This window comes from Ranitomeya variabilis, chromosome 1, assembly GCF_051348905.1.
Source record: "Ranitomeya variabilis isolate aRanVar5 chromosome 1, aRanVar5.hap1, whole genome shotgun sequence".
NCBI classification, from domain to species: domain Eukaryota; kingdom Metazoa; phylum Chordata; class Amphibia; order Anura; family Dendrobatidae; genus Ranitomeya; species Ranitomeya variabilis.
In genome coordinates this window covers 13,427,947-13,454,837 of record NC_135232.1, presented here as the reverse complement: position 1 = coordinate 13,454,837, position 26,891 = coordinate 13,427,947, and the positions used below count along the sequence as shown (strand labels likewise).

At 45.6% G+C, this 26,891-nt stretch overlaps 2 protein-coding genes across 3 annotated transcripts in view; both read left to right on the top strand.

Moving 5' to 3' along the window:
- Positions 1-26,891, top strand: part of LOC143793392 (gastrula zinc finger protein XlCGF66.1-like) — a 438,535-nt gene that overhangs the window by 276,349 nt on the left and 135,295 nt on the right. The gene's annotated exons all lie outside the window — the stretch shown is intronic.
- Positions 1-26,891, top strand: part of LOC143793540 (uncharacterized) — an 83,316-nt gene that overhangs the window by 24,597 nt on the left and 31,828 nt on the right. For both annotated transcript variants that reach the window (XM_077280600.1, XM_077280599.1), the window contains exons 3-8: positions 6,814-6,911; positions 6,990-7,068; positions 7,171-7,268; positions 7,345-7,423; positions 7,530-7,627; positions 7,750-7,867. In XM_077280600.1, the coding sequence (XP_077136715.1) occupies positions 6,814-6,911; positions 6,990-7,068; positions 7,171-7,268; positions 7,345-7,423; positions 7,530-7,627; positions 7,750-7,867 (570 nt within the window). The remainder of the gene's footprint in view (positions 1-6,813; positions 6,912-6,989; positions 7,069-7,170; positions 7,269-7,344; positions 7,424-7,529; positions 7,628-7,749; positions 7,868-26,891) is intronic.

The window sequence follows — 26,891 nt, the reverse complement described above, 5'->3', positions numbered from 1 at the left end:
GGAAGAGGCAGTGGGGTGACCAGAGGGAGAAGGCAGCACCACTAACCAAACAACACCATGAAGACAAAGTCTCCAAACAAGTCAGGGACAAAGTGCAATTAAGGTTGAGTTATAAGAAAAAAATCCCCTAATCTCTGATGATCCCCGAAGCACCATCAAATCCATTATCATCAAATGGAAAAAATGTTACCACAACAAACCTGAGCGCATGTCAAAACGCTCAGCCTGTGCTAGGAGGGCATTAATCAGAGAGGCAGCACAGAGACCAAAGGTAACCCTGAAGGAGCTGCAGAGTTCCCAAGCAGAGACTGCAGAAGTATCTGTCCATATGACCACAATAAGCCACACACTCCACAGAGGTGGCCTTTATGGAAGAGTGGGTAGAAAAAAAGCCTTTACTTTTACAAAAAAAATTGCAAGGCTCGTTTTGAGTTTGCCAAAAGATGTGTGGGAGACTCCCCAATTGTATGGAGGAAGGAGTCAGATGAGACCAAAATTGAACTTTTTGGACATTAGAGAAAACCCTGTGTCTGGTGTCAAACCACCACAGCTCATCACCCCAAGAACGCCATACCCACAGTGAAATATGGTGGTGACAGCATAATGCTGTGGGGATGATTTTTTTGCAGCAGGGACAGGAAAAATGATTTGAGTCGAGGGGAAGATGAATGGTGCGAAATACAGGGATATTATTGAGCAAAACCTGTTTCAGTCTGTCAGTGATTTGATACTGGGATGAAGGTTTACCTTCCAACGAGATAATGACCCAAAGCGTACTGCTAAAGCAACACTCCGGTGTTTTAAGGGCAAACATATAACTGTTTTGGATTGACAGTTAGTCCAGACCTTAATCCAAGGAGAATCTGTGGTCAGACTTGAAGATCGCTGTTCACCAGAGGAAACCACCTAACTTGAAGGAACTGGAGAAGTTTTGCCTTGAAATATGGGCAAAAATCCCAATGTTTATATCAAGGTGGGATGTTGAGATTTTTCTCTTAAACCCTTTCACTCCTCGAGTCTATTTTCACCTTCATGATCAGGTTAAATTTTACAATTCTGACCAGTGTCACTTTATTATTATTATTATTATTATTATTATTATTATTATTATTTATTATTATAGCGCCATTTATTCTATGGCGCTTTACATGTGAGGAGGGGTATACATAATAAAAACAAGTACAATAATCTTAAACAATACAAGTCACAGCTGGTACAGGAGGAGAGAGGACACTGCCTGCGAAGGCTCACAATCTACAAGGGATGGGTGAGAATACAGTAGGTGAGGGTAGAGATGGTCATGCAGTGGTTTGGTAGATCGGTGGTTACTGCAGGTTGTAGGCTTGTCGGTAGAGGTGGGTCTTCTGGTTCTTTTTGAAGGTTTTGATGGTAGGCGAGAGTCTGATATGTTGTGGTAGAGAGTTCCAGAGTAGGGGTGATATGCGAGAGAAATCTTGTATACGATTGAGGGAAGAGGAGATAAGAGGGGAGTAGAGAAGGAGATCTTGTGAGGATAGGAGGTTGCGTGCAGGAAAGTACCGGGAGATGAGGTCACAGATGTATGGAGGAGACAGGTTGTGGAGTTGTGGATGGCTTTGTATGTCATGGTTAGGCTTTTGTACTGGAGTCTCTGGGTAATCGGGAGCCAGTGAAGGGATTGACAGAGGGGAGAGGCCGGGGAATAGCGGGGGGACAGGTGGATTAGTCGGGCAGCTGAGTTTAGAATAGATTGGAGGGGTGCGAGAGTGTTAGAGGGGAGGCCACAGAGCAGGAGGTTACAGTAGTCGAGGCGGGAGATGATGAGGGCATAGACTAGGGTTTTTGCAGATTCTTGGTTTAAGAATGTACGGATCCGTGAAATATTTTTGAGTTGAAGGTGGCAGGAAGTGGAAAGGGCTTGGATATGTGGTTTGAAGGAGAGATCAGTGTCAAGGATTACCCCGAGACAGCAAGCTTGTGGGACTGAGGAGAGTGGGCAGCCGTTTACTGTAATGGATAGGTTCGTTGGGGGGGTCGTGTGAGATGGGGGAAAGATGATGAATTCTGTTTTGTCCATGGTAAGTTTCAGAAATCTAGCGGAGAAGAAGGATGAAATAGCAGATAGACATTGGGGGATTCTGGTTAGTAGGGTGGTGATATCTGGTCCAGAGATGTAGATCTGTGTGTCATCAGCATAGAGGTGATACTGAAAGCCATGAGATTCTATAAGCTGTACCAGGCCAAAGGTGTAAATGGAGAAGAGCAGGGGCCCAAGGACTGAACCTTGTGAGACTCCGACAGATAGGGGGCGAGGTGAGGAGGTGATGTGTGAGTGGGAGACGCTGAATGTCCAGTCTGTTAGGTATGACGAGATACAGGATAGGGCCAAGATTGTGATGCCAAGGGATGAGAGGGTCTGTAGTAATAGGGATTCTGGTTAGTAGGGTGGTGATATCTGGTCCAGAGATGTAGATCTGTGTGTTGTCAGCATAGAGATGATACTTTATGAGAACTCTGGAGTGCTTCAAGGTATCCCAGTGATTCAGAGACTGTTTATTGTGACACGTTGTACTTCATATTCAAGGTCAATTTTGGTCATTATTTTTTGCTTTCACTTATGAAAATATCGATCATTTGACAAAAAAATTTGAAAATGTTGCAACTTTGAATTTTTATGCCTACAAGTTACATTTACCATATATCTACTTTACTTTATTTTTTTAGACATTTTTTTTTTGTTAGAATTTTAACCATTTCAATTTCCTATCAGCAATTTCTCATTTTTCCAACAAAATTTTCAAAATCATTTGTTTAGGGGCCACATCCCATTTGAAGTGACTTTGAGGGGCCCATGTGACAGAAAATACCCAAAAATGACACCATTTCAAAATCTTCACCCCTCAAAGTGCTCAAAACCACATACAAGAAGAAACATTTAGTAGCTTCATAAGAATTAAAGAAATGTGGAGGGAAAACATGAAGATTTTATTTTTCCCCACAAAAACATTGCTTCAGTCTCAAATTTTACAAAAATGGACCATACAATTTTTAGCGCAGTTTTTCCTGAGTACGTCGATACCCCATATGTGGTAGAAAACTACTGTTTGGGCGCACGGCAGAGCTCGGAAAGGAAGGAGCACCAGTCGACTTTAGGAAATCAAAATTGGGTGTAATAGATGGCGGACCCCATGTCATGTTTGCAGGGCCCCTGATGTGCCTAAACAGTCAAACAAACCACAAGTGACTCCATTTTGGAAACTACACCCCTCAAGGAATATATGTAGAAGTGTGGTATGCACCTTGAACTCATAGTTCAGAAGTTTATGACGTTGAGCCGTGAAAATACCAAAAAAAAAATTCCCACAAACTTGTTGATTTAGGTCCAAATTTTGAAATTTCAAAAGTAAAACAGGAGAAAGTGGACCCCAAAATTTGTTGTGCAATTTCTCCTGTATACACCGATATCCTATATGTGGTAGAAAACTACTGTTTCCATGCACAGCAAGGCTCGGGAAGGAAGGAATGCCAACTGAATTCTGGAGTGCTATTTTGTCTGAGAGTGATTGGTGATGCGATGTCACATTTGTAGAACCCTAGGGGTGTAGTGAGCATTTTTAGCCCTCAGGCTATTCACAGAAATGTAGAACATTAGCTGAGTCTGTTGAGGGAGGATTTAAATTGATCCTTCACGGTTAACCCAGTGATTTCCAAATTAATATGCAAGGTGTTGCCGGCAACTGAAAATAACCAGACGGAGACGTGTGTCTCTGTTTGGGGGGGATCAAGCTGATCTCTCTGGCCCCCGTTTATTCTGTATGACTTTATCATAGTCATAGAAATTACACTTCAACCAATCAGCATAAGAACACGCTCACGGCTCTTAGCCTATAAGAATGCAGGAACAATCTGTGCGTCAAAGTTTTGTAGAACAATACACCCTCAGTCTCATGTTCTACCGAGGTTGCAACAATCAAGGTCTCATCAAAATCTCATAACAGCTGTAACCTTTAGCCTACTAACAAAATTTATATCAAAACAACAAAATGGAGTCGAAAAGCACAAAATGGAGAATCTTTCTTAATTTCTTCCTTCACAAGTCAATGGAAAATTACCATTTTTTTCCACTAAAATGTTGCTTTGGCCCGAAGTTTTCAATGTTCAAAATGGTGAATAGGAGAAAATGAACACTGCAATTTCTTCTGAGAACACCAATATACCATATGTGACCCATAACTACTTTTGAGGCACAGTGCAAAGCTCAGAAAGGAAGATGCGCCATATTGGAGTTCAGATTTTACTGTTATGGATTGCAAGTGCCATGACCCACTGGAAGATCTCCTGAGGTGCCAGAACAGCAGAACCCCCATCAATGATCCAATTTTACAAACTACACCTCTCAATGAACTCATGTAAGGGTACAGAGATCATATTGACACCACAGGTGTGTCACAGAATTTTATACCTTTGGGCAGTGAAGAAAAAAAATTATTTTGGCCCCAGATTTTACATTTTCACAAGGTAAAATGGATAAAAATGACACCAAAATGTGTCCCACAACTGTAGCTGAATGTGGAAATACCTCATATATGGCTGTACAGTACTTCTTAGCCATATGGTGAGATTCCGGAGGGCTATTTGGCTCCTGGAGTGCAGATTTTTCTAGAATAGTTCTCCAAATACAGAGCCCCTAAGTGCTAGAATAGTGACCCCATTTTGGAAATTACACCCCTTTGAGAATTTATCTACAGATATAGTGACTATTTTGACTCCATGGGTCTTTTCCAGAAACAGGAAGCAGTGGATGTTGTTGAGTGAAAATTGTAAGCTGCCGTAGTAATGACCAATACGTTGTAGTGACCAGGACATTATGCCCAGCCCGTGCACCCATAGATTAGGCAGGCTCTCATTGCAACAGAAATGCCAAACATGTGGGCGCTAAATGTGGTTTATGCACACTGGGGGCATTTGAGTTTGGGAGTGCAGAATTTGCTGAATTTCTTTTTGGAGTCGAGAAGCCAAAGTGCTTTTGCAGAACCTTTGTACAATCAGTAACGTTGAAGCCCCCTATATTTCCATTGAGAGATGACGGACCTGAGTGGATTGAGTAGAAGCTTTTGTTGGGCCCATTTTGCATAACATTTTGGATCCTGCACTCTTCGCTGAGCACTTATTTCAGGTTTCCATCTAAATCTCCCGAGTGTCGTAATTCAGGTGATACGACAGACAGGTCCATTCACTATAATGAGGCTGCAGAGTTACTCTGTCGAAAAAGACAGACCCCGCCGGATCATAAGCCACACGGTGTCCACACTGCCTCTATCTGCCTCGTTATATGGAATCTTCCGCCGGGGTTCTCTCTGAATCGCATCACCATGTTTTGAGACCTATAATTTTTCCATATCTCGGCCCACAGAGTCATGTGATGGCTTATTTTTTACAGGACGAGTTGACGTTGGCACATGACATTTTTTTTGTTCACTTTTTATTCCGATTTTTCGGAGGCAGAATGAACAAACACCAGCAACTCAGGAATCTTTTTTCTGCCATACACCGTGTGGTAAAATTGATAAAGCCGTTTTATTCTTCGGGTCAGTACGATTACAGCGATACCTCATTTATATGTTTTTTTTATTTTTTGGCGCTTTCACACAAGAAAAACTATTTTATAGAAAAAATTATTATTTTTGCATCGCTTTATGCTGAGAGCTATAACTTTTTTACTTTTCTGCTGATGGAGCTGTTTGGCGGCTCGTTTTCTTTGTGGGGTTAACTAGTGGGACAGTTTTATAGGTCAGTTCATTCTGGATGCAGAATTACCAAGTATGTGGACTTTATTTTTGTTTTTTCATTTTTTTTTTTTTTTTTTTTTAAATCTCGTGGCACTTTTATTACACAGATCGCTGGTATACTAAGCTGACCAAACCGTCTTATTCTATGCCCCTGGTGCCGTCACTGGCAGACCCTGAGGTTGTCATGTCAACTTTGGGTTGCCATGACGACCATCAGAGATCTGCAATGATGTCACGGCAGTGCCGATCGGAAGGAAGAGGGAGCTCCCTCCCTCTCCCAGTCTCCTAAATTCTGCTAACAATATTAATTAAGGCATCTAGGAGGGTGAACAGCCAGGAGCAGTGCGGGCACCACTCCTGACACTGATCGCCGACTCTCTGCTATCCCATAAGCCGAGCTCCCAGCGGCGATTGCGAGGGTATAGCTCCTGTGCTGGCACGATCGCCAAGACGTACCTATACTTTAAAGATAATGAAGGGGTTAAAGAAGAATAAAAACACAGAAACTCATCTATTAATAGAAGGACGGCAGGTTCTTTCCTCTTAGAGTGATCCCAAAGGATCCTATCCAGGAGGGAGGCCGTGTCCTCATGGTGATCTCATGAGCTCCCAAAAAACAATCACTGGTAAATGGTATCCGTCCTTCCCCCAATCTCCATAATGGTGAATTAGAAGAGAAGAACCCACTGGATAGAAATGTGGAGCTTTCTCCAGCTCCTCTGTGGTTCCATCCCTGGTGGAGAGGAAACTTGGAGAAATTGTGTTTCTTCGTACGGCTCCTCCATCTGACTGACGAGGGTCTTCTCTGTCCCTCTCCTCAGGGTCCTCATCCTCCGAGTGCAAAGCGGAGAGCATTAGGCTTTGTCCTCAATGATTATCACTTCATACTTGGGATTCACAAACCGGGAACCTCGGTATCGGTGGTGAGGACCACAACAATGTAATTTAGTCCCTGATACATAAACCTAGAACCCGCTTCTGTGAGACGTGTCTCATATATAGACAGATACGGCAGGTCATGTATTCAGTCTGTGTGTCTCCACAGATGGATCCAGGAGAAGAAATCCACCAGAGAGATGTCCCCGTCCTCTGTATCCCCAGGACTGTCCAGAGGAGAATCACAACATCCCGGAGGATCATCAGGTAGATGACACTGAAGCCTCCACAACATCTGACCATGAAGTGATGGGACCTGAGCTCATCTTACATTTTTCTTTTTAGGGTGAAGATCTGGTTGATATTCAGGTTGAGGTTATACATGGAGCACAAGAGGCAATCGCAATATGGACCGATCAGCAGGGTGAGGAGCGGAGACTGTCATGTCTGTTCTGTGGTCATCTACTACTACTTCCTCTCATCATCACGTGAAACAATTTATTCCATCACTGTGTGTCTCCTACAGATGGAGTTGTGGAAATAAATCCACCAGAGAGATGTCCCCATCCTCTGTATTCCCAGGACTGTCCGGAGGAGAATCGCAATATACCAGAAGATCATCAGGTAGATGACACTGAAGCCTCCACAACATCTGCCCATGAAGTGATGGGACCTGAGCTCATCTTACATTTTTCTTTAGGGTGAAGATCTGATTGATATTAAGGTTGAGGTTATACATGGAGGACAAGAGGCGATCGCAATATGGACCGATCAGCAGGGTGAGGAAGGGAGACTGTCATGTCTGTGCTGTGGTCACCTACTACTACTCCCATCATCTCATCATCACATGACACAATCTATTCCATCACTGTGTGTTTCCTACAGATGGATCCAGGAGGAGAAATCCACCAGAGAGATGTCCCCGTCCTCTATATTCCCAGGACTGTCCAGAGGAGAATCACAACATCCTGGAGGATCATCAGGTAGACGACGCTGAGCCCTGTACCGGATCTGTATATGGGGGGACATTTCTGATCGAGGTCATAGATGTCACAGATTTTAGTGGTTTCTTGTATTTTGCTGATTGTTACATTTGATATATCAGGAGGAAGATCCGACTAAGAATAAAGTGAAGGATGAGACAGAAGAAGAAGAGATGACGAGGGGGAATCAGCCGTGTGTGTGTGTCGGGAAGGAAGAGATTCCGGGAGATGTTTTCACAGGTGTGTGATCTTAACCGGCGCATGGTGATGATGATGATTGTTAGGTGTTGAGTTCCCGCTGCTGCACAGAGGGAATCTTGAACCATGTCCTCTGCAGTTTCCCATTTTCCCCAGCAGAAACATGTAGAAAAGCCGCGGAGACACCATCACGTGTTTCTCAACGCAAGCAATGAATAGCCAGGTCTTTCACCGGGAAGGAACAACCACGGGAAGGGCAGCATCCAATGAAGGAAAACCACCTATACCAAAACATGGTATCCATCCACAGACAGCTGTTTCGGGGTATTTGCCCCTCATCAGTGTGGAGTAGGAAACTGGCTATTAGGAGCAGTGCCTGGTGAAAGGACTATAAACGTAAGGATGAATGACCTCGGGGAGATCAAAACATCCAACACCGCGGAGACACCTACTCCACACTGATGAGAGGCAAATACCCCGAAACAGCTGTCTGTGGATGGATACCATGTTTTGGTATAGGTGGTTTACCATCTCTGCACGGTGGACCCCGGGCTGCGAATGCACCTTATCTTATCTTTATATTTATTTGGTGCGTTGTGCCAGCCCTAACGATGATGATGATGATTATTATTATTATTTATTTATATAGCACCATTGATTCCATGGTGCTGTACATGAGAAGGGGTTACATACAAGTTACAGATATCACTTACAATAAACAAACTAACAATGACAGACTGATACAGAGGGGCGAGGACCCTGCCCTTGCGGGCTTACATTCTACAGGATGGTGGGGATGGAGACAGTAGGTTGAGGGTTGCTGCAGCTCTGGTGTTTGTGAGGCAGTAGCTTCAGTAGTGATGAGGCAGCGGGGTCAGTGCAGGCTGTAGGCTTTCCGGAAGAGATGGGTTTTCAGGTTCCGTCTGAAGAATCCGAATGTGGTTGATAGTCGGACGTGTTGGGGCAAAGAATTCCAGAGGATGGGGGATATGACTGGTATGTAATAATGACGGCAGTGTGTGATATCATGTGGAGTCTCCAGTGCAGTGAAGCTTTATCTTCTGTCCTCATCACAGCAGAAGCATCCGGTGATGGCGCGGCTGCTCCTGTTGAGTCCGACGGTGCACCGATGAATATCGGGGCCGCCTTCACACCTCTTCTTAATGATTTAGGAAGCGCAGATTTAGTTTTCCTTTACCTTTGTTAATATTTCTTTTATCCTTTCTGTCTGTATTTTTCTTCCACAAGGCCCATGTTGCCATATAAATGACTCAGCTTGTGTTACAGGTTATGAATCTCCCCATCCTATGGATCTCGGTGATGTAGCAGCCTCTGCCTGATGCTGACGAGTGACGACACATGTCACATGTAGAGTCGTCCTACCTGTCCCCTCTGTTTGCCTCCCACTGCCTCCTACATTGAGGCCACTATGGAGGCCATCTTGGATGTAGGAGATCCAGATCACCAGTCTCAGTCGGAGGCAAGCAGAGGACACCAGGTAGGTGACAGTACATAACAAATGTTTAGTCCCTCCTCTGTGCCGGGTGGAGAATTGCTTTATTTAAAAGGGATTACGAGCTTGTATCTACTAACAGATGTGATACATCCAGCCCTGTAGCTCCCACCCCGGTATATAACATGCGGTTCCTCCTCACATATGGGTTCACACAGGAACTGTTGAGTAAATAGAGCCTGGAGGGGCGTAATTAGGGGGTGATATGTGCAAAATAGGACAGATTTAAAAATGTATTATAATATCAAAATTAAAAAAAAACGTGATTTTGTGAACATCCCTTTAAATGTATATTAGGTCCATGAAAAAAAACTACTCGTCTGATCAGTCCAAGCGAGTTACATTGGTCTGGTAAACTTATATATGTAGATATATATTGTGGTAGATCATCTCACTCGGCTACACACAGAGGTAGACTCAGGAACACTGTATCTTTAAATCTTTCACTGTTTTATTAAGAGTACTGCGTAAACCAGTGCAAAATTAGCAAAACAAACATCGCCTTCCTGGCCTAACCGGAAAACAAAAACATAACATGTCATAGTCTTAGTTGCAACGGGAATCCATACGCTTCAAGAACAAACTACACAAGGTTCTGCTTTCCTGATCATGAACATGCGGCTCCAGAGCTTTCCCTCCAGGCCCACTCCACACTGAATGCTGTAGAATGCTCATTTAGTTTCCTGTAGTCACTGCAGAAATTCCCTTCTCCACCATGAGACAAGACAAGATTGGGCCCCTCGCTGGGTGGACAGTCCACACTGCAAGCTGGATATGCGTAGAATTAACACCAGCGTCCTATGCTACAGTCCATTTGCTCGGTGGTCAGACGACAGTCTGCAGCTTTATAACCTGGGCCTTGACATCTCCAGCAAATTACATCCCTTGATTAGGCCCTCGGCATGACCTCGACTACCCCCTTGGACTTTGGGTTCCCCAACCCCTTTTTAACTTCCGCCCCCCCCCCCCCCCAGTAGGGAGTGGGTTGTCTCCTCAAGGACCTTTTGACCCTTGATACCTTTCGACAACTACGACCAAGTCATAGGGGTTCCGGGGATCTTCCTGGGCAACCCAAGTGTGCAACGGGCCCTGTTATGATCCGGTGACCCTGGAGCAGCATGAGACTATCTCTGGAGTAGGTGGAACCTGTACTGACCGCAAACCTAAACTGACACCGCGACTAGAAGTAGCTGTGGGGTGTACCTAACACGGCCTAGACACCTCGACACAGCCGGAGGACTAAATACCCCTAAAGTTCGAAATGGGAATTCTATCTTGCCACAGAGCAGATCCCCAAAGGACAGACGGCCCCCCACAAATATTGACTGTGAGTTTAAGAGGAAGGATGTACACAGGCAGGAAAAACGGTTTAGCAAAAGAGGCACTTCTAGCTAAATAGAAAAGGATAGGACAGAATTCTAAGCGGTCAGTATAAAAATCCTAAAAATATCCACAGCAGAAAATACTATATTCTACATCTAACTAAAGACATAGAATGTATTTCTGCATCTCCAGAGAAACCAGCAAGACAGAAAAATCAGAACAAGTCTAAGCTGGACAAAAAACATATTAAATTGCACTGAACAATAAAGCAAACTGCAAATATGCTGCAGGGACAAAAACAAGACACTTATCTTAGCTGACTTGACAGCAGGTCATGAGGAGCCAGAGAGAGATGCAATCCCTCCTAGAACAATTGACAACTGGCACTGACTAAAGGATCAAGGAAGCCTAAATAGCCCAGTCATAATAGCAAAAAGCGGATACACCTGATGAAGGCTGCGATCCAGAGACAGCAGCACTACCACTTATAACCACCGGAGGGAGGTAAAGAGCAGAATTCACAACAGTACCCCCCCCCCCTTTGAGGAGGGGTCACCGAACCCTCACCAGAGCCCCCAGGCCGATCAGGACGAGCCAAATGAAAAGCATGAACCAAATCGGCAGCATGAACATCGGAGGCAAAAACCCAAGAATTATCCTCCTGGCCATAACCCTTCCATTTGACAAGATACTGAAGCTTCCGCCTCGAAAAACGAGAATCCAAAATTTTCTCAACCACATACTCCAACTCCCCATCAACCAACACAGGGGCAGGAGGATCAACAGAGGGAACAACGGGCACCACATATTTCCGCAATAAAGATCCATGGAAAACATTATAGATGGCAAAAGAGGCCGGAAGGGCCAAACGAAAAGACACTGGATTGATAATCTCAGAAATCCTATAAGGACCAATAAACCGAGGCTTGAACTTAGGGGAAGAAACCTTCATAGGAACATGACGGGAAGACAACCAGACCAAATCCCCAACACACCGACGACGGTTAGCAAAACGCTGAGCCTGCTCCTGAGACAACACCAAATTGTCCACTACATGAGTCCAAATTTGCTGCAACCTGGCAACCACCGAATCCACACCAGGACAATCGGAAGGCTCAACCTGCCCTGAAGAAAAACGAGGATGAAAACCAAAATTACAAAAGAAGGGCGAAACCAAGGTAGCCGAACTATTAAGCCGATGTTATGACCCCAATGGCGAGGGTCTCAGAGATATCAGCAAGTCTGCGAAGTACAAAAATCCAGCTCATAGGGCAGTGGTAACTGGGTTGACCATATATCTACTCCTAACGCCAACACTAGAAGTAGCCGGGGAACATGCCTACGTTGGTCACTAGGTGTCTCGCGCCAGCCGGAGAGCTAACTACCCCTAGAAGAGGAAAACAAAGACCTCTCTTGCCTCCAGAGATAAGACCCCAAAAGTAGGATACAAGCCCCCCACAAATAATAACGGTGAGGTAAGAGGAAATGACAAACACAGAGATGAACTAGGTTTAGCAAAGAGAGGCCCACTTACTAATAGCAGAATGTAGTAAGATAACTTATATGGTCAACGAAAACCCTATCAAAAATCCACGCTGGAGATTCAAGAACCCCCGAACCGTCTAACGGCCCGGGGGGAGAACACCAGCCACCCTAGAGCTTCCAGCAAGGTCAGGAAACAGATTATATACAAGCTGGACACAAATGCAAAACAAAAACAAAAAGCAAAAAGCAAGAAAGTAGACTTAGCTTAATCAAGCAGGAACCAGGATCAGCAGACCAGAGCACTACAGATTAGCTCTGATATCAACGTTGCCAGGCATTGAACTGAAGGTCCAGGGAGCTTATATAGCGACACCCCTGACCTAACGACCCAGGTGAGCATACAAGGGATGAATGACATACCCAGAGTCAAATCACTAGTAGCCACTAGAGGGAGCCAAAAGGTAAATTCACAACAGTACCCCCCCCTTAGTGAGGGGTCACCGAACCCTCACCAAGACCACCAGGGCGATCAGGATGAGCGGCGTGAAAGGCACGAACTAAATCGGCCGCATGCACATCAGAGGCGACCACCCAGGAATTATCCTCCTGACCATAGCCCTTCCACTTGACCAGGTACTGAAGCCTCCGCCTGGAGAGACGAGAATCCAAGATCTTCTCCACCACGTACTCCAACTCGCCCTCCACCAACACCGGAGCAGGAGGCTCAGCAGAAGGAACCACAGGCACAACGTACCGCCGTAACAAGGACCTATGAAATACGTTGTGAATGGCAAACGACACCGGAAGATCCAGGCGAAAGGATACAGGATTAATGATTTCCAATATCTTGTAAGGACCAATGAAGCGAGGCTTAAATTTGGGAGAGGAGACCTTCATAGGAACAAATCGAGAAGACAGCCATACCAAATCCCCAACGCGAAGTCGGGGACCCACACCGCGGCGGCGGTTGGCAAAACGCTGAGCCTTCTCCTGTGACAACTTCAAGTTGTCCACCACATGAGTCCAGATCTGCTGCAACCTATCCACCACGGAATCCACCCCAGGACAGTCAGAAGGCTCCACATGTCCCGAGGAAAAACGAGGATGGAAACCAGAGTTGCAGAAAAATGGCGAAACCAAGGTGGCGGAACTAGCCCGATTATTAAGGGCAAATTCAGCCAACGGCAAGAAGGTCACCCAATCATCCTGATCAGAAGAGACAAAACACCTCAAATAAGCCTCCAGAGTCTGATTAGTATGCTCCGTTTGTCCGTTAGTCTGGGGATGGAAAGCGGACGAAAACGACAAATCAATGCCCATCCTTCTACAAAAGGATCGCCAGAACCTGGAAACAAACTGGGATCCTCTGTCCGACACAATATTCTCAGGAATGCCGTGCAAACGAACCACGTTCTGGAAGAACACAGGAACCAGATCAGAAGAGGAAGGCAGCTTAGGCAAAGGAACCAAATGGACCATCTTGGAGAAACGATCACATATCACCCAGATGACAGACATGCCCTGAGACACCGGAAGATCAGAAATGAAATCCATAGAGATGTGTGTCCAAGGCAAGGGCAAGGGCAAGGCAAGGGCAAGAGCAACCCGCTGGCACGAGAACAGCAAGGTTTAGCTCGAGCACAAGTTCCACAGGACTGCACAAATGACCGCACATCCCTTGACAAGGTAGGCCACCAAAAGGACCTGGCCACCAGATCTCTGGTGCCAAAAATTCCCGGGTGCCCTGCCAACACTGAGGAATGAACCTCGGAAATGACTCTGCTGGTCCATTTAGCAGGCACAAACAATCTGTCAGGTGGACAAGAGTCAGGCCTACCAGCCTGAAATCTCTGTAACACACGTCGCAGATCTTTAGAAATAGCTGACACGATAATTCCTTCCTTAAGAATACCCCCAGGTTCAGCGACTCCAGGAGCATCAGGCACAAAGCTCCTAGACAGAGCATCGGCCTTCACATTCTTAGAACCTGGTAAATACGAGACCACAAAGTCAAAACGGGAGAAAAACAATGACCAGCGGGCCTGTCTAGGATTCAGGCGTTTAGCAGACTCGAGATACATCAGATTTTTGTGATCAGTCAAGACCACCACACGATGCTTAGCACCCTCGAGCCAATGACGCCACTCCTCAAATGCCCACTTCATGGCCAACAACTCCCGATTGCCCACATCATAATTTCGCTCTGCCGGCGAAAACTTCCTAGAGAAAAAGGCACAAGGTCTCATAGTGGAGCAACCAGGGCCTCTCTGCGACAAAACGGCCCCTGCCCCAATCTCTGAAGCATCCACCTCAACCTGAAAGGGAAGTGAGATGTCAGGTTGGCACAAAACAGGCGCCGAAGTAAACCGGCGTTTCAACTCCTGGAAAGCCTCCACGGCAGCAGGAGCCCAGTTAGTTACATCAGAGCCTTTCTTGGTCATATCCGTCAGCGGTTTAACAACGCTAGAAAAATTTGCGATAAAACGACGGTAGAAGTTAGCAAAACCCAAGAACTTCTGAAGACTCTTAACTGACGAGGGTTGAGTCCAATCATGAATAGCTCGGACCTTGACTGGGTCCATCTCCACAGCAGAAGGGGAAAAAATGAACCCCAAAAAGGGGACCCTCTGTACACCAAAAAGACACTTTGAGCCTTTTACAAACAAAGAATTTTCACGCAAAATCTCAAAAACCATCCTGACCTGCTCCACATGCGAGTCCCAATCATCAGAAAAAACCAGAATATCATCCAGATAAACAATCAAAAATTTATCCAGATACTTCCGGAAAATGTCATGCATGAAGGACTGAAAAACTGAAGGTGCATTAGAGAGCCCAAATGGCATCACCAAGTACTCAAAATGACCCTCGGGCGTATTGAATGCGGTTTTCCATTCATCGCCTTGCCTAATGCGCACAAGGTTGTACGCACCACGAAGGTCTATCTTGGTAAACCACTTGGCACCTTTAATCCGGGCAAACAAATCTGACAACAGCGGCAAAGGATACTGAAATTTGACAGTGATCTTATTTAAAAGCCGATAGTCAATACAAGGCCTCAAAGATCCGTCCTTTTTGGCCACAAAAAAGAATCCCGCACCAAGAGGGGAAGAAGAAGGACGGATATGCCCCTTCTCAAGAGACTCCTTGATATATGAACGCATTGCGGTATGTTCAGGTACCGACAAATTAAACAGTCTCCCCTTAGGAAACTTACTGCCAGGAATCAAATCTATTGCACAGTCACATTCTCTATGAGGAGGCAGTGCACTGGACTTAGACTCGCTGAAGACATCCTGATAATCAGACAAATACGCCGGAACTTCCGAAGGCGTAGAAGAAGCAATAGACAAGGGCAGGGAATCTCCATGAATTCCATGGCAGCCCCAACTTGACACTGACATTGCCTTCCAGTCCAAGACTGGATTATGGGTCTGTAACCATGGCAAACCCAAAACAACCAAATCATGCATTTTATGCAGAACCAGAAAACGTATCACCTCCCGATGTTCGGGAGTCATGCACATGGTAAGCTGTGTCCAAAACTGCGGTTTATTTTTTGCCAAAGGCGTAGCATCAATACCCCTAAGAGGGATAGGATTTTCTAATGGCTCCAGAACAAAACCGCAGCGCTTGGCAAATGACAGATCCATAAGACTCAGGGCAGCACCTGAGTCTACAAACGCCATGACAGGATACGATGACAGTGAGCAAATCAAAGTTACAGATGGAATAAATTTAGGTTGCAAATTACCAATGGCGACAGGACTAACAACCTTAGTAAGACGTTTAGAGCATGCTGAGATAACATGTGTAGAATCACCACAGTAGTAACACAAGCCATTCTGGCGTCTATGAATTTTCCGCTCATTTCTAGTCAGGATTCTATCACATTGCATTAAATCAGGCATTTGTTCAGACAGCACCATAGGTGAATTTGCGGTTTTACGCTCCCGCAACCGCCGGTCAATTTGAATTGCCAGGGCCATGGAATCATTCAGACCTGTGGGAATGGGAAAACCCACCATCACATTCTTAATGGCTTCAGAAAGGCCATTTCTAAAATTTGCAGCCAATGCACACTCGTTCCACTGAGTCAGCACGGACCATTTTCGAAATTTTTGGCAATACACTTCAGCCTCGTCCTGGCCCTGAGACATAGCCAGCAAGGCTTTTTCTGCCTGAATCTCAAGATTGGGTTCCTCATAAAGCAAACCGAGCGCCAGAAAAAACGCATCAATATCAGCCAATGCCGGATCTCCTGGCGCCAGCGAGAAAGCCCAATCCTGAGGGTCGCCCCGTAAAAAAGAAATAACACTTTTCACTTGCTGAGCGGAGTCTCCAGAGGAACAGGGTCTCAGGGACAAAAACAATTTACAATTATTCCTGAAATTTCTAAACTTAAATCGGTCTCCGGAAAACAGTTCAGGAATCGGTATCTTAGGTTCTGACATAGGATTTCTGATAACATAATCTTGTATGCCCTGCACACGAGCAGCAAGCTGGTCCACACTTGTAATCAAGGTCTGGACATTCATGTCTGCAGCAATCACAAGCCACTCTGAGGTAAAGGGGAAAAGAAGGAAAAAAAAAAAAAAAAAACAGAGAGAAAAAAAAAAAAACTCAGAACTTTCTTTCTTATAATCCCGCTTCTGCAATGCATTAAACATTTAATGGGCCTGGCAAACTGTTATGACCCCAATGGCGAGGGTCTCAGAGATATCAGCAAGTCTGCGAAGTACAAAAATCCAGCTCATAGGGCAGTGGTAACTGGGTTGACCATATATCTACTCCTAACGCCAACACTAGAAGTAGCCGGGGAACATGCCTACGTTGGTCGCTAGATGTCTCGCGCCAGCCGGAGAGCTAACTACCCCTAGAAGAGGAAAACAAAGACCTCTCTTGCCTCCAGAGATAAGACCCCAAAAGTAGGATACAAGCCCCCCACAAATAATAACGGTGAGGTAAGAGGAAATGACAAACACAGAGATGAACTAGGTTTAGCAAAGAGAGGCCCACTTACTAATAGCAGAATGTAGTAAGATAACTTATATGGTCAACGAAAACCCTATCAAAAATCCACGCTGGAGATTCAAGAACCCCCGAACCGTCTAACGGCCCGGGGGGAGAACACCAGCCACCCTAGAGCTTCCAGCAAGGTCAGGAAACAGATTATATACAAGCTGGACACAAATGCAAAACAAAAACAAAAAGCAAAAAGCAAGAAAGTAGACTTAGCTTAATCAAGCAGGAACCAGGATCAGCAGACCAGAGCACTACAGATTAGCTCTGATATCAACGTTGCCAGGCATTGAACTGAAGGTCCAGGGAGCTTATATAGCGACACCCCTGACCTAACGACCCAGGTGAGCATACAAGGGATGAATGACATACCCAGAGTCAAATCACTAGTAGCCACTAGAGGGAGCCAAAAGGTAAATTCACAACAGCCGATTATTAAGGGCAAACTCGGCCAATGGCAAGAAAGCCACCCAATCATCCTGATCAGCAGACACAAAGCATCTCAAATAAGTTTCCAAAGTCTGATTAGTTCGCTCGGTCTGGCCATTTGTCTGAGGATGAAATGCGGAAGAAAAAGACAAATCAATGCCCAGCCTAGCACAAAAGGCCCGCCAAAACCTAGAAACAAACTGGGAACCTCTGTCGGACACAATATTCTCCGGAATACCATGCAAACGAACCACATGCTGAAAAAACAACGGAACCAAATCAGAAGAGGAAGGCAATTTAGGCAAAGGCACCAAATGAACCATCTTAGAAAACCGGTCACAAACCACCCAGATAACCGACATCCTCTGGGAAACCGGAAGATCTGAAATAAAATCCATAGAAATATGCGTCCAGGGCCTCTCAGGAACCAGCAAAGGCAAAAGCAACCCACTAGCGCGGGAACAACAAGGCTTGGCCCACGCACAAGTCCCACAGGACTGCACAAAAGAACGCACATCCCGCGACAAAGAAGGCCACCAAAAGGACCTATCAACCAAATCTCTGGTACCAAAAATACCAGGATGGCCAGCCAACGCAGAACAATGAACCTCAGAAATCACTTTACTAGTCCATCTATCAGGAACAAACAGTTTCCCCACTGGACAGTGGTCAGGTTTATCAGCCTGAAATTCTTGAAGAACCCGTCGTAAATCAGGGGAGATAGCAGAAAGGACCACCCCTTCCTTCAGAATGCCGACCGGTTCAGGGTCCCCAGGAGAATCAGGCAAAAAGCTCCTAGAGAGGGCATCAGCCTTAACATTCTTAGAACCCGGAAGGTACGAGACCACAAAATCAAAACGGGAGAAAAACAGGGACCATCGAGCCTGTCTAGGATTCAGCCGTTTGGCAGACTCGAGGTAAATCAGATTTTTATGATCGGTCAAGACCACAATACGGTGCGTGGCTCCCTCAAGCCAATGTCGCCATTCCTCAAACGCCCACTTCATAGCCAACAACTCCCGATTGCCGACATCGTAATTGCGTTCAGCAGGCGAAAACTTTCGGGAAAAGAAGGCACATGGTTTCATCAAGGAACCATCAGAATTCCTCTGAGACAAAACGGCCCCTGCCCCAATCTCAGAAGCGTCAACCTCAACCTGAAATGGAAGAGAAACATCCGGCTGACGCAACACCGGGGCAGAAGTAAATCGGCGTTTAAGCTCCTGAAAGGCAGAGACAGCCACAGAGGACCAATTCGTCAGCGCCTTTCTTCGTCAAATCGGTCAGGGGTTTAACCACACTGGAGAAGTTAGCAATGAAACAGCGATAAAAATTAGCAAAGCCCAAAAATTTCTGAAGGCTCTTCACGGATGTGGGCTGAATCCAATCATGAATGGCCTGAACCTTAACCGGATCCATTTCTATAGATGAGGGAGAAAAAATGAAGCCCAAAAAAGAAACCTTCTGCACTCCAAAGAGACACTTAGACCCCTTCACAAATAAAGCATTATCACGAAGGATCTGAAATAACATCCTGACCTGTTTCATATGAGACTCCCAATCATCAGAAAAAATCAAAATGTCATCCAAATATACAATCATGAACGTATCAAGATAATTCCGGAAGATATCATGCATGAAGGACTGAAAAACAGATGGAGCATTAGAGAGCCCGAATGGCATCACAAGGTATTCAAAATGGCCTTCGGGCGTATTAAACGCAGTTTTCCATTCGTCACCCTGCTTAATATCAACAAGATTATATGCCCCTTGAAGGTCAATCTTAGTAAACCAACTAGCCCCCTTAATCCTAGCAAACAAATCAGGAAGCAAAGGCAAAGGGTATTGAAATTTGACCGTGATCTTATTCAAGAGGCGATAATCAATACAGGGTCTCAAGGAGCCATCCTTCTTGGCAACAAAAAAAAATCCCGCTCCCAATGGTGAAGAAGATGGCCGAATATGCCCTTTCTCCAAAGACTCCTTAACATAACTCCGCATGGAGGTATGTTCTGGCACAGACAGGTTGAAAAGTCGGCCCTTAGGGAACTTACAGCCTGGAATCAAGTCAATAGCACAATCACAGTCCCTATGCGGTGGAAGGGAACTGGACTTGGGCTCATCGAATACATCCTGAAAATCAGACAAAAACTCAGGAATTTCAGAAGAGGCGGAAGAGGAAATTGACATCACAGGAACGTCATTATGAACCCCCTGACAACCCCAACTAGTCACAGACCTAGATTTCCAATCTAACACCGGATTATGTACCTGTAACCATGGGAAACCCAGCACAATAGCATCATGCAAATTCTGCAACACCAGAAAGCGACAATCTTCCTGATGGGCTGGCGCCATGCACATGGTCAGCTGTGTCCAAAACTGAGGTTTATTTTTAGCCAAAGGTGTAGCATCAATGCCCCTTAAAGGAATAGGGTTCTGCAAAGACTGCAAGGGGAAACCACAACGCCTGGCAAATTCTAAGTCCATTAAGTTCAAAGCGGCGCCTGAATCCACAAACGCCATGACAGAAAATGACGACAATGAGCAGATCAAGGTCACAGATAACAGAAATTTAGGCTGTACAGTACTGATGGCAACCGAACCAGCGATTCTCTTTGTACGCTTAGGACAGACTGAAATGACATGAGCAGAATCGCCGCAGTAGTAACACAACCTATTCTTACGTCTGAATCCTTGTCGTTCTGTTCTAGACAGAATCCTATCACACTGCATTGGCTCAGGACTCTGCTCTGAGGACAACGCCACAGCGCGCACAGTTCTGCGCTCCCGCAAGCGCTGATCAATCTGAATGGCCAGAGACATAGAATCACTCAGACCGACAGGTGTGGGAAACCCCACCATAACATCTTTAACGGATTCAGAAAGACCCTTTCTGAAAATTGCCGCCAAAGCATCCTCATTCCATTTAGTCAGCACAGACCATTTTCTAAATTTCTGGCAATACGATTCTGCCGCTTCTTGACCCTGAGACAGGGCCAACAAGGTCTTCTCTGCATGATCCACTGAATTAGGCTCATCATATAATAACCCTAGAGCCTGAAAAAAAGGTGTCTACATAAAGCAAGGCCGGATTCCCAGATTCCAGGGAAAATGCCCAATCCTGAGGATCGCCACGCAGCAGGGAGATGACAATTTTAACCTGCTGAATGGGATCACCAGAGGAACGAGGTTTCAGAGCAAAAAACAGTTTACAGTTATTTTTAAAACTCAAAAATTTGGACCTGTCCCCAAAAAACAAATCAGGAGTAGGAATTCTAGGCTCTAAAACCGGAGTCTGAACAATATAATCGAAAATACCCTGTTCCCTAGCAGCAAGTTGGTCCACACGAGAAGCCAATCCCTGAACATCCATGCTAGCACCAAACTCCTGAGTCACCCAGAGGAAAAGAGGGAAGGAAAGACAAAACAGACTACAGAAAAAATGGCTCAGCACTTTTCTTCCCTTCTTCTGAGATGCGTTTAAGTCATTGTTGGCCAGTTGTACTGTTATGATCCGTTGACCCTGGAGCAGCATGAGACTCTCTGGAGTAGGTGGTACCTGTACTGACCGCAAACCTAAACTGACACTGCAACTAGAAGTAGCCGTGGGGTGTACCTAACACGGCCTAGACACCTCGACACAGCCGGAGGACTAAATACCCCTAAAGTTGGAAATGGGAATTCTATCTTGCCTCAGAGCAGATCCCCAAAGGACAGTCAGCCCCCCACAAATATTGACTGTGAGTTTAAGAGGAAAGACGTACACAGGCAGGAAAAACAGGGTTTAGCAAAAGAGGCACTTCTAGCTAAATAGAAAAGGATAGGATAGAATTCTAAGCGGTCAGTATAAAAATCCTAAAAATATCCACAGCAGAAAATACTATATTCTACATCTAACTAAAGACATAGAATGTATTTCTGCATCTCCAGAGAAACCAGCAAGACAGAAAAATCAGAACAAGTCTAAGCTGGACAAAAAACATATTAAATTGCACTGAACAATAAAGCAAACTGCAAATATGCTGCAGGGACAAAAACAAGACACTTAGCTGACTTGACAGCAGGTCATGAGGAGCCAGAGAGAGATGCAATCCCTCCTAGAACAATTGACAACTGGCACTGACTAAAGGATCAAGGAAGCCTAAATAGCCCAGTCATAATAGCAAAAAGCAGATACACCTGATGAAGGCTGCGGTCCAGAGACAGCAGCACTACCACTTATAACCACCGGAGGGAGCCCAAGAGCAGAATTCACAACAGGGCTCTGAAGGAGTACACAAACCAGTCCATTAAAACTCGCTCCACCATCTGCTTTGGTGTAGAGATCTGTGGCTGTAACCACTTTTGTACGATGTGCAGCAGATCAAACATTTGGGAGCAAGAAGATTTGTCACAGTGATATGCCCAGCAGTGGACCAGTTGTGCCCTGACAGACATTGTCACCCCCAAGTGCCCGAAATTATTTGTTTTCAATTTTGCATATTTGTGTCCTGTAAGCCAAAACCATAATAGGCTTTTTGTGGCTCCCCCATTAAGTATGGCTTCAGGACTTCCACCCACTACTCTGGTGGGAGTTTCTTCCTATCTGCGACCCATTCAAAAACTGTTAAAAAGGCCTCTCTGTCATCACGTGGTGTCATTTTCTGCAAGGCTATCCTCACCACCTTCTGGACAGAAAAATCATCAGCTGACATTGGGGTCAATGCTGCCGCTATGCCATGCATTACCTCTGAGTAACTCAATCTGCAGTTGCTGGAGCTGTTGCATCAGCTGCTTACTTGTCTCCTGTTGTGCCAGCTGGTGCTGCTGGAGCTGCTGTTGGTGCTGCTGCTGGCTTTGGATTACGTGCTTGATCAACTCCTCCATTTTGTCTGACTGCTGTTCCACCCTTACAGCCGTCTTCACTCAGGCCATGCAAGGACACGGTCTCTTTAAATTTTCCACTGATTTATTTAGAGTACTGCATAAACCAGGGCAACATTAGAAAAACAAATATGGCCTTCTTGGCCTAACAGGAAAGCAAAACAAAACGTGTGTCACAGTCCTTGTTGCTACAGGAATCCGTACATTTCAGAAGCAAACACAAGGTTCAGCTTTCCTGATAATGAACATGCGGCTCCAGAGCTTTCTCTCCAGGCCCACCCCACACTGAATGCTGTAGAATGCTGGGTATTTATCCTCTGGACTCCTCCCACTCTACAGCTGTTCAGTCAACCCAGCACTAAACATGGCTGATTAACCCCTCTCAGCACTTAGTGTGCTGGATCATTTTCCTAGGTTTATATTACTGAAGCCAACAAGCTCAGTGCTACATATCTCCCCTCCAGTGACTTTGTCACACTATATATAATATTAGTAATGCTTGTTTTTCGTCATTATTATTTCACACATGTGGTTTCCTTCCCTTTCCTCATCTCTCAGTCATGCACAGCTCATTAGAGGCTTTTTTTGCTAGCCTTTTAGTCGAGGTATGACTCCCTCACCACCCTGGTTCTTCACGGCGGCCTGGTTACTAAATTTAGTTCCCGGCTTAGCTCTGGGCCTTCTCCTGGAACTAGGACACGCCCCCCATCATCCCGGCCAGTCAGTCGCTTGGTCTCTCCAGCACTTCCTGTCCACCTTTTTCATCCAATCACAGCGCGCCTTGCTCCCTCTATATCCGGGACAGCAGTGTGCTTTTTTTTTACTGTCTCGCGGAAACTCGTTCTGCTCTTTTCTGCATTTGGCGCTGTGGCGCCCCTAGGGGTATTTGCCACAAAAATAATTATTGACACCAAATACAAATACTAGAGTAGCAAGACTGCACTACCATCTCCGGCCAGAAGGGGGAGCTCCAGAGACTCCCCTTCATCTATTCTGGTCTGAGAAAAAGATTAGCAGTTGGGCTGAGGAGCTGAAAGTGAGAGGTCGTATAACTGAACTCCTAACAGCCCTATGACGGATTATAGGCCCATAGTACCCATAGTGGGAAAAGAGGAATAAAGAAAAAGGACATTGTGAGAACCGGGTAGCAATAATCGTTGCCCAGAATAGGCGCAGAGACGGATACCGGATCCGTAGCTGTATTCATTATATATAATACAGCAACCGGAAGGAAGTGAGGTGATATCAGCTTCACCAGGGTAAGACGCAGCAACAGACACAGAGTTCAGCGGTACTCCCAAAGGGGGTAAGCCGACAAAAAGGACTCGGGTTGTCCGTCGAACCAGAGCACAGAAGAGACAGATTGGGTCGGCAGCCAGTTCACAAACAGCAGCAGGGCCATACAGAAACTGCGCATAATAAGAGGTGGAAATCCTGACAGAGTTAAAGTAATTCAGAGTTCTTACACAGACTCCGGTGACAGTGTTGGTTGCAAACCCCTTTTTGTTGAAGTAAACTGGTTAAACGTTTCAGCGCCTCAGTCTTTCATTTGGACAATAGCCATCGTTCCAGGATCGGGGTCATCACAGCTGAGAGGACTTGCTGCTGATCAAGTAAGTGTTTGTTCCTTCATGATATCCCTTGCACTGTGCATCGCTTGAGGCCACAGCACTGGGTCAAGCCACTAGTGACATCCCCCTCAAGAGACGGACCTCTTTGATCTGGTGCTGGGTACCTCGGTCTCCCGGGCGTCACAGCGCCATCTTTCCTCTCCAGAATCAGATGCCGGCATTACTCTGCATTATGAAGAGAGATGAGCTGCACCCAGGCCTACACCATTTTTGTTTGGGCCAGCTCCCGGATGACTAGAAGCTCCATGCTCACCAGCAGTCTCCCTCTGGTCTGTAAGCCCCGGCTGCCCTGTCCTCAGGAGATATGGTAGAACAGGACATTCTTCAGGACAGAGTTTGTGGTGCTGTGCACAATATAGCTGGACGTCAGAGACTGCTATTCTGTGTAATGCTGTCAGGTATCCTGACCTTGACCGCAGCACAGAAGTGCTCTTTCCTGTGCCCTTTTCTTCTGGGTTATATCCACAGTCAGTCACAGGGTATCGAGAGCCGATTGCAGCAGTGGTACTAGTGTTCTGTCCCCTATCCGGTGAGTCAGACACACCACCCGTCATGTACCTTATGGTCAATAGCAGCAGCTATCTACGTTTCTTTCTCTCCACTATTGAGTGAATCGGACATGCCTTGAGTTTGGTTGTCTCATCAGACGGATCATCGTTTTCTTTCATCCAACTGTTCTTGTCCATAGTTGTTTATGGAGAACGTGTAGCATATAATCCCTTTAAAAATTTAAACTTTAATCAGATATATTAAAAATACCACTTCCCAGTGAAACCAGAAAAAAGAAATAAATTGGAATACAAAACTTCTAGGTGCACCTGTCCTGATGGAATAACCCTACGCTACCCTGCTGTCCCTTCCTGCCAGTGGAGGTTGGCACCCTGATAGATTATTTGGCGCCCCCACTCCGCGACGGCTGTCTCTTGTTGGCCCTATTAAGTAACTGACCAACTATAGGCGGGAAAACAATGAGCAATTAACAGAGATGAAAGAAGCGAGGGTAGAAAGAAAGGTGCACGCTAGATATATGCTATCAACCTCCCTAATTGAGGTCCCATTTGGGACAATATACTAAGAGCATAAAACCAATATGACTCAAAGAGTTGAAAGTGTAGTTGTCCTCATGCACAATCACAAAAAGATATACCTATGAGACATCGGTAGGAGGAAGGGCATAAATAAAGAAGACCTGGTTCAGTCCAGATGGAAAACTATGTATGGCCACACTTCTTGGCAATATTCAAAAATAGTTGTAATGAATACATACAAGAATATCTAAACAATATTGCACACACCACTACACATAAGATGAAATAATATGCGAATGCCAATAGGCGATAATGACCAGTAGTCAGTGTCTATACTTATGCACAGTATGGTGGACCAAAAAATAGATGGTAACGAAGGCAGCCAGTGAGGGGGGGTATTGTCCTCAAAACAAAGCACTTAGCTGTCAGTAGAACGCCCCGACGCGTTTCCCCGTCACACGGTTCCTCAGGGGGCAAAAACGGATATGATGAACCGGAGGTCAATGATGCAGGTGCCCTGATACCGGGACAGACCTGATTAGATCCCTGGAGAGGGGACTAATATAGTGAAATGTGAACCCTGCTGGCAAATCAGCAGGGTTCCCAAAGCCCCTCCTCTCCCCAAATTACCGGAAAACAGCGGGTGTAGCACAGCCCATACACATGGTCGATTGATGTATACCAAAGGATAAATACATGTCCATATCATTAGAGGGTTCCCACCCCCCCAGAGCAAATAAACGGATCATTAATCAGAGAAAGAATGATTCACATACCGCACCAGACACAAAGCCCCAAACAGATTCCACGCCACATGGTATGCACTGGGCGCCGCCATAATGGACACCAGGACGCCAAACAGCGCATGCGCACGACCCCGAAGGAAACCCAGGGAGGCGGTGCTTATGCGCTTCATACCAGCGCAGCCCAGACACTAGAGCACAAGTAATTCATGCTCGGCGCCGCCATGTTTGGTGTGCTGAACTCCACGGCGCATGCGCCTGGTCCCAACACAATAGTGAGACCGGCGCCGGCGTATTTAGGCAATTGGGATAAAAAGAAGAACCAGCGCGCACGCGTCATCCGCAAAGCCAAAGATCGGCGCATGCGCACTGGAATTCGATAAAAAGCAAAACCCCACTGCCAATAAACCAGTAGAACATACAACTATCCGATAACAGGGATGTCTGTGCAATAATCATAATAGGGAGAAGGTACATGGATAAAATTAATGTTATTCAAAATCGACAACTACATAAACGCTGTAGAATAATGGTATAGCGGTTCAAAATTCAGATCACCCATTAATCAATGCACCGTAGGACAGGCGCTAAAACACGGTCTATTGGTGTACAACAGGTAAATGAATATGCTATATTACAGAAAGCACGTATAGGTAAGGGATTCATTAAGTCCCCTTGGCGACATAGATTGCATACGGAAGATCCACTCTGCTTCTCGTTTGAGGAGGGCTTGATCAAAATTACCTCCTCGTATCTTCGGTTTCAGCAACTCAATCATACAGAAAGTGATCCCTTCCAAGGTACCCCCATGTGCTTGATTAATATGTCAGGCTAGCGGGGTATCCCTATTATGCCTAATGTCCCCGAGATGTTCCCCAAATCTCGTTCTTAACTCCCTTTTGGTTTTACCAATGTAATCAAGGGGACAGGGGCAGGTGATCTTATACACTACTCCTGTAGATTTACAATTACCAAAGTCTCTAATATCAAAGCATCTACCATTGGCCGCACTAATGTGTTATAAAG